At 43.3% G+C, this 17,836-nt stretch overlaps 1 protein-coding gene across 2 annotated transcripts in view; it reads left to right on the top strand.

Annotated features, from left to right (window-relative positions):
• Positions 1-16,079, top strand: part of NR3C2 (nuclear receptor subfamily 3 group C member 2) — a 309,474-nt gene extending 293,395 nt beyond the window's left edge. The window contains exon 9 of one of the 2 annotated variants that reach the window (XM_033134524.1): positions 13,337-16,079. In XM_033134524.1, the coding sequence (XP_032990415.1) occupies positions 13,337-13,492 (156 nt within the window). In that variant the 3' untranslated portion in view covers positions 13,493-16,079. The remainder of the gene's footprint in view (positions 1-13,336) is intronic. The other variant, XM_033134523.1, reaches the window with a different exon arrangement.
• The last annotated feature ends 1,757 nt before the right edge of the window (positions 16,080-17,836 follow it).

Here is a 17,836-nt window from a genome sequence, read left to right as displayed (position 1 = left end):
GCGGAACTGCAATCTAGAACGAGGCTCATAATACAAGGAAACTTAAACAGGGTGGAAATTAAATAAATTTAAATACAAAAAAAGTTAGAAGGAAATTGAAGTCATCTTGCTCGGCACAGCATCCAAACAACGTATTCTGAAGATTTACTATTCATCACTGAGCAGAGATCAATGATTGGCTTTTATTATAAAAACGGTGATGAAGAACCAATTAAAATGTAACCTCCAATAATAATCAGAAGCTAATGGATAGACGGCAAGGGTGAGTTTTCAGAAATGCCCTTGCTTGTTCATGAGATGCTGAGCTGTACCTACTTCCCACCCGAGCAGCAGCCCGTTCCTGGGCAGCTGGTCTGACCCAGACTGCTCGAGCCTGCAGCAGCCTCGACTCCAGAAGCAGCCCCGTGAGGCCACACAGGACAACCCTGCCTCCCTGTCCGTCAGGTAGCTGGCGCTCTCTGGAAGCAGAGCCAGAGGGAACATGTCTTGCCTGGAGTCCTGGCTTTGGCTACCCTCACTGGGGCTCCCCTTCCCTACAATCTGCAGGCAGGGCTCAGAGCAGAGCCATCACAGCCCTTTGGGGGCCTGTCTGCTGCCTCATGGAGACACGTGAATCCAGAAGCTCCCTGTCCATATAGACTGGTCGTTGGCAGAAAAGTGCAGCCCTTTTTTAAAATGGCGAATCAACAAAAGATCCCCCCCTTCCAGATGGCAGCTTTGCTGCCGGTGCTGCCACAGAGCCGCCGAGCATCAAGCTAATCCCCCAAATTCCTTGCAAAGGCCTAGAATTTAGCTGACACACTAGTGTGCTCGCCGGTTAAGTGTTTAGCTCTGAAATGCCTTTTGGTGAGCATTTAAAAACCAATCTTCTTAGATAGTTTTCTGATGGTACCTTTTTTATTGAGATCTAATTGACATAATGTAGTATAAGTTTAAGACGTACAGTGTGCTGCTATAACACTTATATATCACCACATGAATATCACCAAAGCATTAGCTAATACCTCTATCATGTCACGTAATTATCATTTCTTTTTCGTGGTGGGAACAATTAAGATCTAGTCTCTTAGCAAGTTTAAAGTTTATGATACACTATCGTTGGCTGTAATCACTGTAGTGTGCATTAGATCTCCAGGACTTATTTCTCTACTGGTTTACCCTCAAACATCTTCCCAGTTCCCCCAGCCCCTAGTAACCGCCATTCTACTCTCTGTTTTTGAGTTTGCTTCTTCGGACCACATGGAAGTGATACCATACAGTATTTATCTTTTTCTGTCCAACTTATGTCACTTAGTATAATACCCTCACAGTTCATCCATGCAGTCACGGATGGCAGGAGCTCCTCCTTTCTCGCGGTTGAATATATCCCATTGTAGACACATGTACCACTTCTTTGTCCATCCATCCCTTGATGGACACTTAAGGTTGTTTCCATATCTTGACTATTGTAAATACTGCTGCAGTAAACATGGGAATGCATGTGTCTCTTCGATATCCTGTTTTCATTTGCTTTGGATGTAGACCCCAGAGTGGAGTTGCTGGATCATACGGTAGTTCAATTTTTAATTTTTTGAGGAACCTCCCTACTGTTTTCAACAGTGGCTGTACCAATTTGCATTCCCACCAACTGTGGGCAAGGGTTCCCTTTTCTCCACATCCTTGCCACTACTTGCTACTGTCTTTGTGATAATAGCCAATCTGAAAGGTGTGAGGTGACATCTCATTGTGGTTTTGATTTGCATTTCCCTGATGATTAGTGATGTTGAGCATCTTTTCATGTACATGTTGGCCATCTGTATGTCTTCTTTGGAAAATGTCTTCAATTCCTCTGCCCATTTTTAATTCGATTATGTTTTGTTTGTTTTTTGTTATTGAAATATATGAGTTTATTATATATTTTGGATATTAATTCCTTATCCAGTACATTTTCTTCCAATCTGTGCATTGCCTTTTCATTTTGTTGTTGTTGTTGTTTCTTTTGCTGCACAGAAGCTTTTTATTTTAATATAGTTCTAGTTGAATTTTACTTTTGTTGCTTGTGCTTTTGGTGTCACATCTAAAAAAATCATTGGCAACACCAATATTAAGAAGCTTATTTTCTATATTTCTCGTAAGAGTTTCATGGTATCAGGTGTTATGTTTAGCCTTTAATCCATTTCAAGTTAATTTTTGTGAGTGGTGTAAGACAGGGGTGCGACTTCATTCTTTTGCATTTAGTCATCCAGTTTTCCTAACAATTATTGAAGAGACCGAGTGTCCTTGGCTCCCTTGTCAAATATTAGTTGACCATAAATGCAGGTTTTTATTTTTGAGCTCTCTTTCTGTTTCACTGGTCTGTGTCTATGTTGATGCTAGTACTTTAGCTTTGCAATATGGTTTGAAATGAGGAAGTGTCATGCCTCCAGCTTTGTTCTTCTTTCCCACAATTTCTTTGGCTCTTCAGTCTTTTGTGGTTCCATACAAATTGTTTTCTATTTCCAAGAAAAAGGCATTGGAGTTTTGATAGTGACTGTGTAGAATCTATATATGGCTCTGGATACTGCGGACATTTTTAAAAATATATTAAGTCTTCAATTTATGAACATGGGATATCTTCCCATTTGTATCTTCTTCAGTTTCTTTCATCAAAGTCTTCTAGTTTTCATTGTAGAGCTCTTTTACGTCCTTGGTTAAATTCTGTCCTAAGAATTGGGACTTTGGTGAAAGAGACTGCAGAAGACACAAGTGGGAAGATATCCCATGTTCATAGATCGGAAGACTTAGTATTTTTTTTTTAAATGTCTGTCGTATCCAAAGCCATATATAGATTCTACACAGTCACTATCAAAATTCTAATGTCTTTTTCTTGGAAATAGAAAAATAAATTCCTAAAATTCGTATGGAACCACAAAATTCTGTTTTATATACGTTGCTATCGTGAATGGCATAATTTCCTTTACTTCTTTTCTAAATGTTTAGTTGTTAGTGTATAGTGATGCAACTGATTTCCGTATGCTGATTTTATATCCTGCAACTTACTAAATGTGTTGATTAGTTTCAGCAGTTTTGAGGATGAATGTTTAGGGTTTTCTATATATAAGATCATATCATGTGTAAATAATGGTACTATTACTTCTTCCTTTCCAATGTGGATGCCTTTTATTTCTGTCTTTCCTAATTGCTTTAGCTCGGACTTCCAGTACTATGTTGAATAAGAGTGGTGAAAGGGAACACCCTTGTTTTGTTCTTGATCGTAGAGGAAAAGCTTTCCATTTTTCACTGTTGAGTACGTTAGCTGTGGGTTTGTCAGACTTTGACTGTGTTGAGGTAGATTCCTTCTATATCCAATCTGTTTTTATCATGAAAGCATGTTGTATTTTGTCTAATGCTTTTTTCTGTATCTATTGAGATGATTATGTGATTTTTCTCTTTCATTCTATTAATGTGGTTTATCACATTGATTTACATGTGTTGAACCGTCCTTGCCATAGCAAAGATAAATCCCACTTGGTCATGGTGTATAATCCTTTTAATGAGTTGTTGAATTTGGTTTAACATTTTGTTGACCATTTTTGTATCTCTATTAATCAGGGATATTGGTCCCTTGTATTTTGTTTTCTCTTGTAGTGCCTTATCTGGTACTACAGGATAATGCTGGCCTCATATAATATGAGTTTGGATGTGTTCCCTATTCTTCATTTTTTTTTTTAGAAGAGTTTGAGAAGGACTAACATTAATTCTTTAAATATTTGGTAGAATTCACCAGTGAAGCCATCTGTTCCTGGGTTTTCTGTGTTGGGAGGTTTTTGATCACCAATCTCCTTACTCATTATTGGTCTGTTCAGATTTTCTATTTCTTCCTGATTCAGTCTTAGCAGGTTGTATATTTCTAGTAATTTATCCATTTCTTCTAGGTTATCCAATGTGTTAGCATCTCACCATTCACAGTAGAGTCTGTGATCTTTCGTATTTCTGTTTTATCAGTTGTAATGTCTCCTCTTTCTGATTTTATTCGTGCCTTTTCTCTTTTTTTCTTGGCCTAAAGATTTGTTAATTTTACCTTTTTGAAAAATCAGATCTTAGTTTCATTTTTTTCTATTATTTTTCTGGTCTCTTATTTTCTGCTCACTTTGATCTTTGTTGTTTTGTCCTTATGCTAACTTAGGGCTGAGTTTGTTCTTTTTCTAGTTCTCTGAATTGTAAAGTTAGGTTGTTTATTTGAGATCTTCCAACTTCTTAATATATGCATTTATCACTATAAACTTTCTTCTCTGAACTTCTTTTGTAGCATCCCATAGGTTTTGGAATATTTTGTTTCCATTTTCATGGGTTTTTGTTTTTGTTTGTTTTTTCCCTTTTGATTTCTTCTCGGACCAACTGCTTGTTCAGAAGTATTTTGTTTTCCACATATTTGTAGATTTTTTTCAGTCCTCCTCTTTGGGATTTTTAGTTTGATATCATTGTAGTCGGAAACGATACTTGGTATAATTTCAGTCTTTTTAAATTTGCTGAGACTTGTCTTGTGCCCTTGTCTTGTGCCCTGGTCTATCCTGGAGAATGTTCCAATGCACTTGAGAAGAGTATGTATTCTACTTCTGTTGGATGAAATGTGTTTATACATGTCTGCTAGGTCCATTTTTCCTAGTATATGGTTCAAGTCCAGTGTTTCCTTGTTGATTTTTCTGTCTGGATGAACATAAGTATTGAAGTCCCTTACTACTGTTGTATCTTCTTGATGAATCGGCCCCTTTGTCATTATATTCTGACCTTCTGTATCTCTCATGCCCATTTTTGGATTGAAGTCTATCTATTATGTCTGACATAAGTATCTACCTCCACTTTTCTTTGGTTTTCATTTTCATGGAACATCTTCTTCCATTCCTTCACTTTGAGCTTATGTATGTCCTTAAAGTGTGAGTCTCTTGTAGGCACCATACAGTTGGGTCTTACTTTTTTATCCATCCAGCTACTCTGTGCCTTTCAATTGGCAAATTCAATCCATTAACGTTTAGAGTTATTATTGATATGTAAGGACTTATTAATGCCATCTTACTTTTTCTCACTGGTTTGTATTTCCATTGTTTGTTTTCATCTGTTTCAGCCTATCTATCTTTGTAAATCGTTGATTTTCGGTGGTGATATGCTCTGTTTCCCCTTTTTTTATCTTTTGTGCATCTACTCTAGGTTTTTGCTCTGTGGTCACCATGAGGCTTTATATACCATGTTTCCCCGAAAATAAGACCTAACTGGAAAATAAGCCCTAGCATGATTTTTCAGGATGACACCCCGTAAACATAATAAGCCCTTAAGCATCTATTGGAGCAAAAATTAATATAAGACCCGGTCTCATTTTCGGGGAAACACGGTAAGACGCCCCATAGATAAAACAGTCCATTTTAAGCTGACAGCAACTTAAATTGTCTCTAAAAGCTTCACTCTTATACTCCCCCTTACATCTTTGATGTCATTGTTTACCTCTCTTTATGTTGTATATCAGTAAATTACAGAAGCTGTGATTATTCTCGATACTCTTTTCCTTTGAGCTTGACGAGAGTTAAATGGTTAACAGCATCCTCCCACAGAATTCGAGTTTTCTAAATCTATTTACCATTGTGTTGCATATTCTCATGTCTCTGATTAGCATCTGTTTATTTCAGCTTGAAGAGCTCCTTTCATCACTTCTTGCAAGGCAGGCCTAGTGGTCGTGAACTGTCTCCACTTTTGTTTGTCTAGGAAAGTCTTTATTTCTCCTTCATAGCTGAAGGATGACTTTGCCAGAAAGAGTATTCTTAGCTGGCAATTTCTTTCAATACTTGGAATATCTAATCCCATTCTCTCCTGGCCGGTAGGGTTTCTGCTGAGAAATCCACTGATAATTTAATGGGGGTTTCTTTGTAGGTTATAATCTTTTTTCCCATGGCTGCTTTTAGAATTCTTTCATCTTTAATTTTTGACAAGGTCTTTTGTGCATTGAGATAATAGGATATCTATTAGTTTTGTGAACTTGCATATTCAGTTCTCTCCCCAAGTTTGGGAAGTTCTCAGCTATTATTTCTTTAAATTAACTGCCTACCCCTTCTCTTCTTCTGGAATCCCAATTATTCTAATACTTGTTCTTTTGATGACATCCCGTAGATCACATAGGCTTTCTTTACTCATTTTCATTCTTTTTTGTTGTTGTTCTCCTCTAACTGGGTTATTTCACGATTCCTATCCTCTAACTTACTTAGTCTGTGTTCCACGTGCTCTACTCTATCACAGATGCTCTGTTTTACATTTCTCATTTCACTCATTGAGTTCCTCAGGTCCATAATTTCTGGTTCTTTTTTTATGATTTCTGTATTATCAGTAAATATGTCATTTTGAACCTATAGTTTTTCATGAATTGTATTTGAGTTCTCTGTTAGCTCATTCAGTTTCTTCAAAACGGAGATTTGGGATTCTTCATGAGCAAGATCACAAAATTACATGGCTTTGAACTTAGTTATTAGAAATTATCGTTTGATGATGACATGTTTCCATGATTGTTAACATTCATTGGATTTCTGTATTGCTGCTCTCATTTCAAGTTGCAGATACCTCCTTAAATCTTTGCTAGTTGTCTTCAAATTAGTATTCTCTTTATTGGTGCTGATGTTATCTAGTTGTTCTGCCTTTGTATGGGTACTCAGAACTCTTGCCTTGCTCCCCCTTGTGGCAGAGGTCTTAAGTTTTTTAGGTCTTTGGTTCTTGCCACTCACCAGGCTGGCTGCTGGAAGACTCTTGTTTTCCAGAAGGTGGTGCTATGGTTTAAGTTAGTGGTTTCTCCCTTGACCCTGTGCTGTTTTCTGGGGTCACTCCCTACTGGGTCTTGCTCTTGCCTCAATACTTGAAGTGCACATAAAGAGCCCACCACAGAGTGAGGTAGGTGTGGATTTGGCAGGTGGGGCATTGGGGGGTGTCTGCAGACCCAGTAGGGAGATTCCCAGGTGTTGTGATGCCAGAGGCTCATGGGTAGACTTCCTACTGAACACAGTCAGCAAGGAACCTAGTTGTTCCTTTAATGCCTTTTTATATACTTATCTGCCTCTTTTCCAATCTCCTTCCTCCCCCCAGTCAGGAGGTCCTGATGAAGAGAATGGGGCTTCTCCAGCTGAACCCCTAGAGTAGCCAGGGCACTCACTGTGCCTGCCACCCCAATAGTTCAGCCCCGTCCATTGTTGCCTTGGGCAGGGGTGCTGCTGGTCAAGTTGTCTCCACTGCATCCGAACTTTTTTTTTTCCTTCTCCCATGACGTGCTGGAATTTCCCCCAGGGAAGGCTGGATTTCTGCAGTTGCCATCTTGTCTATGGGTATCTGCCCAGGTTAGCACTCTCTAGGTTTCTCCCCGACTGTGGTACAAGGCTGTGGTAGGTGCACTGCTCTGCTGGCTCCACAGCTCATAATAACATGTTTACCTGGTACTGGATGCAGGGCAGGCAGGACTCCTCCCTGGTGTATAGGATCACACAAAGGCACTTTTGTTCATGGATGGATGTCCAAGTCTTTGTTGAAGTGGCGCGGGGTCAAAAAGGAGGAACCACCTTGCGCTGCCGTCACGCCTGATGGCATCTTTCTGATTCTTTTCTCCCCGTCACATGTAGGAGACCTTTAGGACTCTCTTAAGGGCAGCCTCTAAGAGAGCTTTCCAGGAACACTCAGCAGAGCAGTGGTTCCACTGTGTTGTTAAAGGTTATACGTACTTCGGGGTGTGGAAACAAAGGCTGTTAAGTCTGGGGTCTTTTGCACCGAGTTATTAGCATGTCATAGCCCACCTATGTCATCCATGCTGGATGCAGGTTTTGAATGAAGTCCAGACTCCTTATATAATCCCTGCACGACACTTGCCGGTGGCCACAAGGCAATTGCAGGAACACCTGGACTATATAATCAGTCGCTGGCCATTTCTATTACTGTAACAGAATTCGGAGTTGAAGCTCTGTATCTTTGCCTCTAACCCCATAATATAGCTGCTAAAATTCTGATCTTTGAAACTAAAGCTTCAAACCTCCCTGCTGTGCTCATTTCAGACAAAAGCTTGATCCTAATTAGGTGCGAGTTCTAGAGTCAGCAGATAACTTCTGAGAAATGAACATGCTGTTGAAAGCGCAGGGGACCCCACTCCAGGAAAGCTGTCCTTCAGGTGCTCCGTCCCCGCTCAGTGGTTATACAGCCCTAGAAGAGTAGCAGCAGACCCTCCCTGCTTGGCAGGCACCCTGAGAGGCCACTGCTTGTGACGTGAGCTGGGCAGGGGGAGAGGCTCTGGGTGATGACTCAGGGAGAGTGGGGAAAAGGCACTAGAGAGCCTGATGGCTTCATTCGTCAGAGCCAGCAAATGTCTTCAGCCACTCTGACCTCCCCAGGCTCCTCTGACAGCTGTGGCCCATTGGGCTGGATAAATCATGCTGAGGGTCTAGCTAAATAAACCTCTGTGATCCCAACAGATGCATTTTTGTACAGAATGAAGAGTCCTCGCACAAGACTCTTTCTGATTCCTACTACTGTAGGACCCTTACTGGTTATTATTAGGGTTCTTGCTTCTCCATCTAGCCTAGTGTTGCCAGGAAAGGCCAGTGGGAATCAATGTTGAGATGGCAGACCAGGCCTGGCTACTTGTCTCGTTGCAATTAAGGCATTCATGCTGCCAGGCCATCAGCGGAGAGCTTTTATCTCGGGCGCCATGACCACCCTCCCACTTCCATCCCGCTGACCACAGCGATCAGGAATGGGGTTCATGGCATACATATGAAGTCACCTTAAAACCCAACATAAACAAGAGGAAGGAAATCGGACGACAGGAAACGATAAAAGGGGTTATCTTTGTGTACTGATAGAGGAGGTTCGCTTCACATACTGAGTTTTGTATTATTGGTGCCACTAAAATGACGATGCCCATTTATATTACCCAGTTTTTGTTTGGGTTCATTGACTAAAACTAGCAACCCAGCACCATAAAAACAAATACTGTTGCATTAAGTTATTCCTGGGCACGGAAGGGTTTGGAAGAAGCCAGAGGAGCAAGGGCCTCAGCTCCTTACCTGCTCAGAGATTGCGGGAAGGGGCCTCTCCTGGGAGCTGCGTGGCTGCATGGGTGGTTCCCGTCCTCGAGGAGCTCACAGGCCGTGTAAGGAGCTGCCAGTGGGAAAGGTTATAGCGGTGAGAGATGTGAACCACAGCATAAAGCAGAGATGGTGTCACCTGGCTCTGCCACTAATTGGCAAGGAACTTACACACAAAATATAGCATCTGTGCGTTCAGCAGAGAGAAGGGATCTTAGGCCGGGGCTCCCAGGAGGCCTGGGGCCTGGGAGGTGACCGCAGGGAGGAGGGCAACAGTAGAAAAAGCCTCTACTCACATCATGTGAAGAGAATGAGTGACATTTTTAAAACATGATTCCATGCCGTGGGGCCAAGGAAACTTCTGGATGATCCCTGGAGGGCTGTCCACACAGAGTCGTCCTGAGTGATTTAAAAGGTGGCCTTTGAGAAGGTCTGGCTCTCCCCCACCACACACCAGGCCTGTGGCAGGCGCGGATGAACACCGCTCCTCGCTGTTAGTTTCCGACTTTGCAGGGGGAACAGTGGTTTGGGCCCTAAGTAGATACTATTTAGTGATGCAGCGCCACCTTCCAGGGTGTGACCACAGCCTGGCCTGTCTCTGCCAACTTTCTGCACTGGGGGCAGTAGCCAGTCCTGCCCCAGAGGCAGTTGGGGACAGCATCTAGTGAGGGCTTGTGTGCCGTACCTGAGTGTACTCTTGTTTCCTGGCTTCTCTGGGCTCGGGCAGGGGCCCTGCCTGCTGGGTTTCTCCACGTGCACCCCTGCATTGCACCAGGCTGACACCTAGGAGACACCCATGCAGATGTGTTAAGACACTTCACCGTGACGCAGCCATTTGGCGCAGCTGCCAGTGTCTGCTGACTGGCAAGGTCCCTCCCCAGCCCGTTTTTCTCGCCCAACTCAAGGCCTAGACCACCTGCAGCTTCGCCTCTCCTGTGTCTTGTATGTTACGCAGGGCCGGCGTCCCTCTACTGTAGCAGCATCCCACCTCAGACAGGTCCTAAGGGCCAGGGCTCGTGGATCTGGCCCAGGGGCTGCGTCAGGTCAGGCCTGCAGAGGACTGTGGGAGGGCTCTAGGGGCGGCGCGCACTTGGCGGCAGAACCTACCGCCTGGGCCAACGTGGCCATTTCTCACCCCGTGACGGGGGCACCTGGCTGTGGTCCTCACAGATGATCCCTGACGTCACCCCCTGCGGTTCCTGGCTCCGAGTCTGCTGGCTGGCGTCTTGCAAAGGTTTTCAGCCTTGTCCCAGGGCAGGCTGGGCCCAGCAGGATTGCGAGCAGCTGCGGAGGTTTCCCAAGCTTCCAGCCCCATGAGAGTCCTAGCCACCCCAAGAGAGAGCCCTTTCCTGAGAGTGGCTGGTGGTGACAGCGCCCTCTCCCTCTCAGTGTTCGTAGGGTCAGATACCTGGCCTGGAGCTGCCAGGGCAATGCCCCCCCCCCCCCGCCCCAGCAAGGCCCCATCCGTTCCCAGCTGGCCAAGGCATTACTGTAAACAGAAGCTCTGGGTAGCAGCTCATGACTGGCAACAAGCTGCTTTCTCAGTCTCTGGAACATGGAACAGAGGTGGGTGGGAAATGCCAGGCCCAGGTTAATATGCATGGTTAGTGAGTAGTGTCTGGGACACTTGTCCCCAGCCAACCTGCAAGGAAAAACAGCCGAGCCCCTGGCCCCGGTCTCTCTCCCTTCTGCTTTGCTCAGCATCTCCTAGGCGATGCTCGGTGCTGAGAACACATGGCTGTGGGTGTTACAGACAAGGGAGGAAAAGGCCTGGGCTTTGTCCCCATTCACAAGTTCACAGAGATGCTGCCTCATGGGCAAGAATTGATATCCTCTTCTATGCATCTCCTATCGCATTTATGGCTTGGCATTGCTGCCGCCCATTTACAGATAGAATCCTGAAGGGGCCCTGCCCAGTAACTTGTTTCAGATGTCACTGGGCTGGCTCACGTGAGGGACCCCACGCTTGCTCTCGCCCTAGGCCACATGGCTTTGGCACTCAGGACTCTGCTGTCCCCCACTAAAGGGCATGGCTGACAGCTGGCACTGCTGACATACTCGTGGCACCACGTTACAACGGAGGGACCAGCGTGGCTTTTAGCTTTCACAGCCACTGCCCCTCCCCCCAAAGTAAAAAATGGGATGACAAGTTTCTTAATTTGCTTTTTCTTTCCTGGAAAGGCAGAAAACAAGAGTTCTCCTGTCCCACGCTTTATACAAGGGGGGACCAAGTCATAGACGATAACGCAGAGCAGGTTCCTGTAAACTGTCCCATAGAGAAAACCGGTGTGTTATGGTGGAAGGAGCTTGGCACCAGAGGGAGAACCGCAGTAAAGAGGCTTCACCCTGCAGCACACCTCCATTCCAGGTCAGGCCTTCAGGCCTCTCCGACACCCCTTATCACCCTCCGTTTTACAAGTGTGGAAACTGGGGCCCAGCATTCACAAAGCTAATGCTGTGTGTGAGCCTGCCCAGCAGACAGTGCACATGCTGTGTCCCAGTTTATTTGGCCCCTACACCCTGTGGGTGCAGCACACTCGGTAACCCTCACAGTCCCTGGAACTGATCTAGAGAAACAGCACGGCAGATAGAAGACATGCGTGGGCCCAAACTGAAGTGTCAGATATTTTTCCCAGTGAGATTTTTCTCGATGGCTGATTTGTAATGAAGGCCTTTACCACACAGTTATTTACTATCCAACTCCATTTAAGTTGGCTAATTGAGTTTTTAAAAAATCCTGAGGGAAAGTTACAGATGTGTTTTCCACCAGAATCGCTTTTATGACATGTAATATTAATATTGCATGCTTTACTACAGTGGGAAATGACCAAAAGTCATTTCTCCCGTAATGGAATATGGAATTAACTAAAGAAAAAGCAAAGTATATTTTGTGATTCGAAATTATATTCCTCGTAAATAGAATAGCAACTCTTAATGCTATACTGCCTTTGTGGGTTGTTATTATTATTTAACTTACAGAATTGGGAGTGGGTCAGATCCAGGAAAATGAGAAAGGTCCTTGAGTCACAGAGTAGGAAAAATGGCTGGGCAGGCAAGAAGACATAAACATGTTCCTTGATGCTTTCTCTCACTCTCTCAAAATCCGCCTGCAGTAGGAAGTGGATGAGAATGGATGCATATATAGTTAGTATATATACACACAATGGAGTATTAGTCCGCCAAGAAAGAAATCCTGCCATTTGCTACAACATGGATGGAACTTGAGGGCATTATGCTAAGTGAACTAAGTCAGATGGGGAAAGACAAATACTGCATGTGGAATCTAAAAAAGCCATACTCACAAGAACAGAGAGTAAGTAGAATGGTGCTGACCAGGGGCTGGGGACAATGGGAAGACGTTGGTCAAATAGTACAAATTTCAAGTTATAAGAATGAGTTCTGGGGATCGAATGTACAGCATGGGGATTACAGCTGATAATACTGTCTTATATACTTGAAATTTGCCAAGTAAGTATTCTCACCACAAAAAGAAATGGTATAATTATGTGACCTGACAGAGGTGTTAGATAATCATTTTACAACGTATAAATGTATCAAATCAACCCATTGTACACCTTAAAGGTATTCTATATGCCAAGTATATCTCAGTGAAGCTGGGGAAAAATCCAAAGAAAATGACAGAAGTCTGAGCCCTGCCCCCAGCTCAGGGAAGGAAGTCTGAAGGTGAGAAGGAGGCTAAGGGCCAGGGGACTGCCACTCGAAGTCCTGGTTGCCCCACTGTCACAGCTTCATGGGCAGGGCCAAGTCACGCCTAACGGGGCACAGCCCCTGCCCCTAGGGCGCTCTGGCCTGCGCTCACTGCCCTGGGCATCCAACATGTGGGCCCTGCGCCAGCACGTGCCCTCCACCCTAGCGCACCTTACGGCCTCAGGAAGGCCCATCACGGACACCCAGAGCTACCCGAACATACCTGCCGCACCCAATTCACATGTTTAGAAATAAGAATTTGATGAAAGCAACCCAGCCACTGAACTCTGCCACTGTCCCTGTTGTGACTGATTGATAGACCTAATCCTAAAGTGACAACACCTCTTTGCATGAGAGGCCTATCACAGGCCAGGGGCCGTGAGCACCTTTCTCTCCCTCTCCCCCACCCCAAAGACTGAGGAATTGAATTAGGCTGCTTCACTGACCGTGATTTCCTGGCTGGAGTTCCAAAGGTCGCTCTCTGCGTTCCACACGAGTTTAACACAGAGTGGTCCAGGGATGGGGATGGCAGTCGGCCTCTGTGTCATGTCCCCTCTCTGTCTGTGTTGCAGCTGGTGCGTGACTTGTTGGAATTTTGCTTCTATACCTTCCGAGAGTCGCAGGCCCTGAAAGTGGAGTTCCCTGCCATGCTGGTGGAGATCATCAGTGACCAGCTGCCAAAGGTGGAATCCGGGAACGCCAAGCCCCTTTACTTTCACAGGAAGTGACGGAAGATGTCTTAGCAGAAGAACTTTGCCTTAAGTTTCCTTGTGTAATTCCACACCCACGAAGGACCCAAGAAATCATATTTTTAACATGTGATAGTTGATTCACACTCGTTCAACAGTTTCTCAAGTTTTAAAGTCACATCAAGGGTTTGGAGCTGGGAAGCAGTTAGACATGGATTTGGCGAGACCCGAACAGTCCAAAGGATTCGTCCCTCTCCAGTCCCCAGCGCTTAGAAACACGTTCCTGTTCCTCTGGATGAAAAGCCATATCTAGTCAATAACTCTGATTTTGATATTTTAACAGATGGAAGTTTTAACTATGCCATGTAGTTTCTGGTATTGTTTGCTTGTTTTAAAAGGGTTCAAGGACTAATGGACTTTTTAAAGCTTACCCTTGGTTTGCACATAAAACGTATAGTCTATATCGGGCATTAATATTCTTTTGTTATTAAAAAAGAAAAAAAGAAAAAAGTCTATACAGATTCCTGTTGTGTACTAAGAGCACGTGGCGGGAAATAGCACCCCCTCTGGCTCTTACTTGCCCGCCTTTCTCTGCATCACTGGTATCCACCCCCTTTAGCGTCCATTTATTATTTAATTAGAATGGATAAGATGTAAAACAAATGCCTTGGTTTTAATTTCTAGTATCTATTGTGTTGGCTTTACAAATAATTTTTTGCAGTCTTTTGCTGTGCTGTACATTACTGTATGTATAAATTGTGAAGGACCTGAAATAAGGTATAAGGAACTTTTGTAAATGGACAAAACGAAAAAAAAAAAAAAAAACTTCAATGGTTAATAGGATGAATGGGAAAGTATTTTTGAAAGAATTCTATTTTGCTGGAGACTATTTAAGTACTATCTTGTCTAAACAAACAGTAAAAAAATTTTTTTTTTTGTAAAGTGAAATGTTCTGCATGCCTAATGAACCGTTTACAGTGTATTTAAGAAAGGGAAAGCTGTGCCTTTTTTAGCTTCATATCTAATTTACCATTTTACAGTCTATGTTGTAAATAACCACACTTAAACCTCTTCAGTTGTCTTTAAGCCTTTCCACTTTACCTGTCCTTTTCGTTTCGTCCTTGGTCTCCCGCGTGGGGTGTTCGTGGGACTTGAGCACGGTTTCCCGCTTCTGCTTCCTCCTGCTTCCATCGCTGTGCTGTCTGCAGCTCCCTGAAGGTGTCACTTCACAACACACACATGGAGAAGGTCCTGGAAGTGTGCGGCTTTAGGAAAGCTGCCTCTTTTCCTTTTCCCTCAAGAAGCAGAATCAGCACTAGGAGAGTGGGACTGTGGAAAAACGCAGTGCCTCAGTGAGCAGATTCTCATCCCATTTTAGAAAATCAAACTTTCTCCTTTGGGGAAAAAAAAAGTCCACGCACCCTGTACATCTGTAAAAGGTGACATGTTCATGTCTGGTCTCGGCAAGGGTTTTTGCACTTCTGGAACCGGTCACGGGGACATGTAGGTCTTTATGGGACGTACTGGGAAGATGCACATTGGCTCGGTTCCATCAGAATGGCGTGGAGACCGCACGATCGTTAGAGGGTTTTTAGATTTTTAAAGGTAGGTTTTAACAACAAATTTTATACACAAACAGTTTTGGAGGAAAAAACAAACAAAAAAAAATACAGATCATATAAGCAAGACAGTGGCACTAAATTTGTAATTCATTAATCTGTTTGGCACTGATGCAATTTATGGCTTTTCTCTTGCCTCAAATCACAGACATTTATCTCTGGGGAAACTTAACAATGTGATTGCACTAAATAAACTACTTTGAATAGAGGCCAAATCAATCTTTTAAAAGTGATGATAATCATCGAGTACTCAGTGAAGTCACATTATTTTCAAACCCTAAAAGCCGTAGCTGGAGAAGCCCAAAGGCCAGGAGAAGGTGGCACTGGGTCCCACACTTTTTTCCAGGGTTCACCATGCAGGCAACATTACCTTGTCTTTTCCAAAGACACCTGCCTTATGCAAGGGGAAACCTGTGAAAGCTGCACTCAGAGGGAGGAGTTTTCCTTACCTGATTTGCAATCTCAAGAATTTAATTTATAGGCAACTCTTTAAATACAGCCAACGCACTTACATGCACAGCAATAGGAAAGCCACATTTGGAAGGTGACAAATACACAGCATGCAGACTGGGAGTTTCTAGAAAAGAAATGGCTCACAAGAGCAGCTTTCAGCTCAGACTCAGACTGACTTTTGATGAAATCAGAATTTCAACGTAACCAGGTTTGGGATGGAGACGGTCTGCATCAGCTTTTTGTATTAACAAAGTTACTGGCTCTGTGTGTCTCCGGGTAACTTTGCTTGATTAAACAGCAAAGCCATATTCTAAATTCACTGTTGAATGCCTGTCCCACTCCAAATTGTCTGTCTGCTCTTATTTTTGTACCACATTGCTCTTAAAAAAAAAAATCTTGGTTTGGTACAATTCATAATTCACCAGAACTTCTTCATATAATTAAAAAATACTAAATTAGTTTAAAATGAAGCAATTTATATCTTTATGCAAAAACATATGTCTGTCTTTGCAAAGGACTGTAAGCAGATTACAATAAATCCTTTACTTTAATCACCTGTTGTTTTGGAAACAGTTCATTTGAAATGTCTATGGGGACTCCTGGATTTTGTGCCCCTCTAAATCTTGACTCTATGTGCTTCTGCCTACATCCGAGACGGAGTAACAGGTTTTTTTCCCCCATGTTACAAAGAGCCTTGTGTTAGTTGCATGGTAACTATACTCTCTAGGACTGATTAGTGCCTTCTTTCTTACTGCTAATATTTGGTCACTAAAATACCCTGTAAAATTTAAGACAATAACTGCTATCGTGTAGCTGCTAAACACTGTTTATGCACTGCCCTCATTTATCTTCCCAACTGCATGAAAGCCTGTCCATTTTACAGACTTTGAGACTTACCTGAGTAGACAAGGTGCCCCTTCTGACTCCAGGTTTCTTCTCCATGCAGTCTTTCCTCTCTCACCCACAGTCCTCGTGGGCTTTCAAGTGATTCAGCTTCCAGCAGCCATGACGCTTCTCATACTCCCCTTACAGGCTCCTCTTCTTCATTCCACTCATTTAATGTGGACCACAAAAGTAAGCAATTAGCAGCTCATTTTAAAATTAGGAAACATTTTTCCCCACAAGATAAATTCAAGTGCCGTCATGCACAACAGGGATGCGTTCTGACAAACACATCATTTGGCAGTTTCGTTGCTGTGCCAATACAGAGTGCATGTCCACAAGCCTAGATGGCCTAGCCTGTCGCTCCTGGGCTACACCTATGCATCCTGTCCTGTGCTAACTACTACAGACGATTGTGATAGTGGTAGGTATCTGTGTATCTAAATATATATCTAAACACAGGAAGGTGCAGTAAAAAGACAATGCAAAAAAATTTAAAAAATAGTACATCTGTATGGGCCGCTTACCATGAATGGAGCTTGTAGGACTGGAAGTTGCTCTGGGTGAGTCAGGGAGCGGTGCGTGAAAGGGAAGGCCCAGGTCGTTACTGTACGTGACTGTGGACTTTATAAACACTGTACCCTCAGGCTACACTAAATTTGTAAGACAGCATGAGATTAGATCAAACACAAGAGAAAATGATGCAATCAAGAGACACGGTAAACACGATGTCTGAGGCTGCTGCTGGCGTAACATGGCGTACACCTTTACAGCAAACTTTTTTTCTTACATAAGTTGAAAGAGTACACTCTTAATGATAAAACTCTAGTACAGTAAATACATAAATCAGTAACAGTTACTATCGTTACCAAGTATTACGGACGGCACATGATTGTAAATGCGATATACTTTTATACAACCGGCAGATTTGTTTCCACCAGCATCACCACAAACACGTGAGTCATGCATTACACAGCAGCGTTATGATGGCCCCGATGTCACTAGGTGATAGGAAGTCTTCATCTTCATTATAATCTTAGGGACCACCATCATGTATGCGGTCTGTCATTGACCCAGAGGGCTTTCTGCAGTGCATAACGACATTTTTAATGTATCATTTAACCGGCAATCATACAAACCATTTGCTTTCAGAAAGAGAAGACTATTTGAGAGTCAAATTCAACTTCACTTCAACACAAGAGATATATTTCTGGAACACCACTGAGCCATTAAACCCCGCCATTTCCGCACAGGGAAAAAAATTAAAAGACTAGCATTGCATGCACACATTTGTAAAACATCTATAAATGACGGTTAATTTAATACCTTGAATTTTGTGGAATTGGACCTACTGGGGATCATAGCTTTTCACAGAGAGACCCTAACCTGAAATAAAAGCCATGCTGGGCTGTGAGCACACTGAGACTAG

This window comes from Rhinolophus ferrumequinum, chromosome 18 (assembly GCF_004115265.2).
Source record: "Rhinolophus ferrumequinum isolate MPI-CBG mRhiFer1 chromosome 18, mRhiFer1_v1.p, whole genome shotgun sequence".
In the NCBI taxonomy this organism is placed as follows: Eukaryota; Metazoa; Chordata; class Mammalia; order Chiroptera; family Rhinolophidae; genus Rhinolophus; species Rhinolophus ferrumequinum.
The sequence above is the reverse complement of the archived record's forward strand: the minus strand, read 5'-3'. Positions and strand labels throughout refer to the sequence as shown.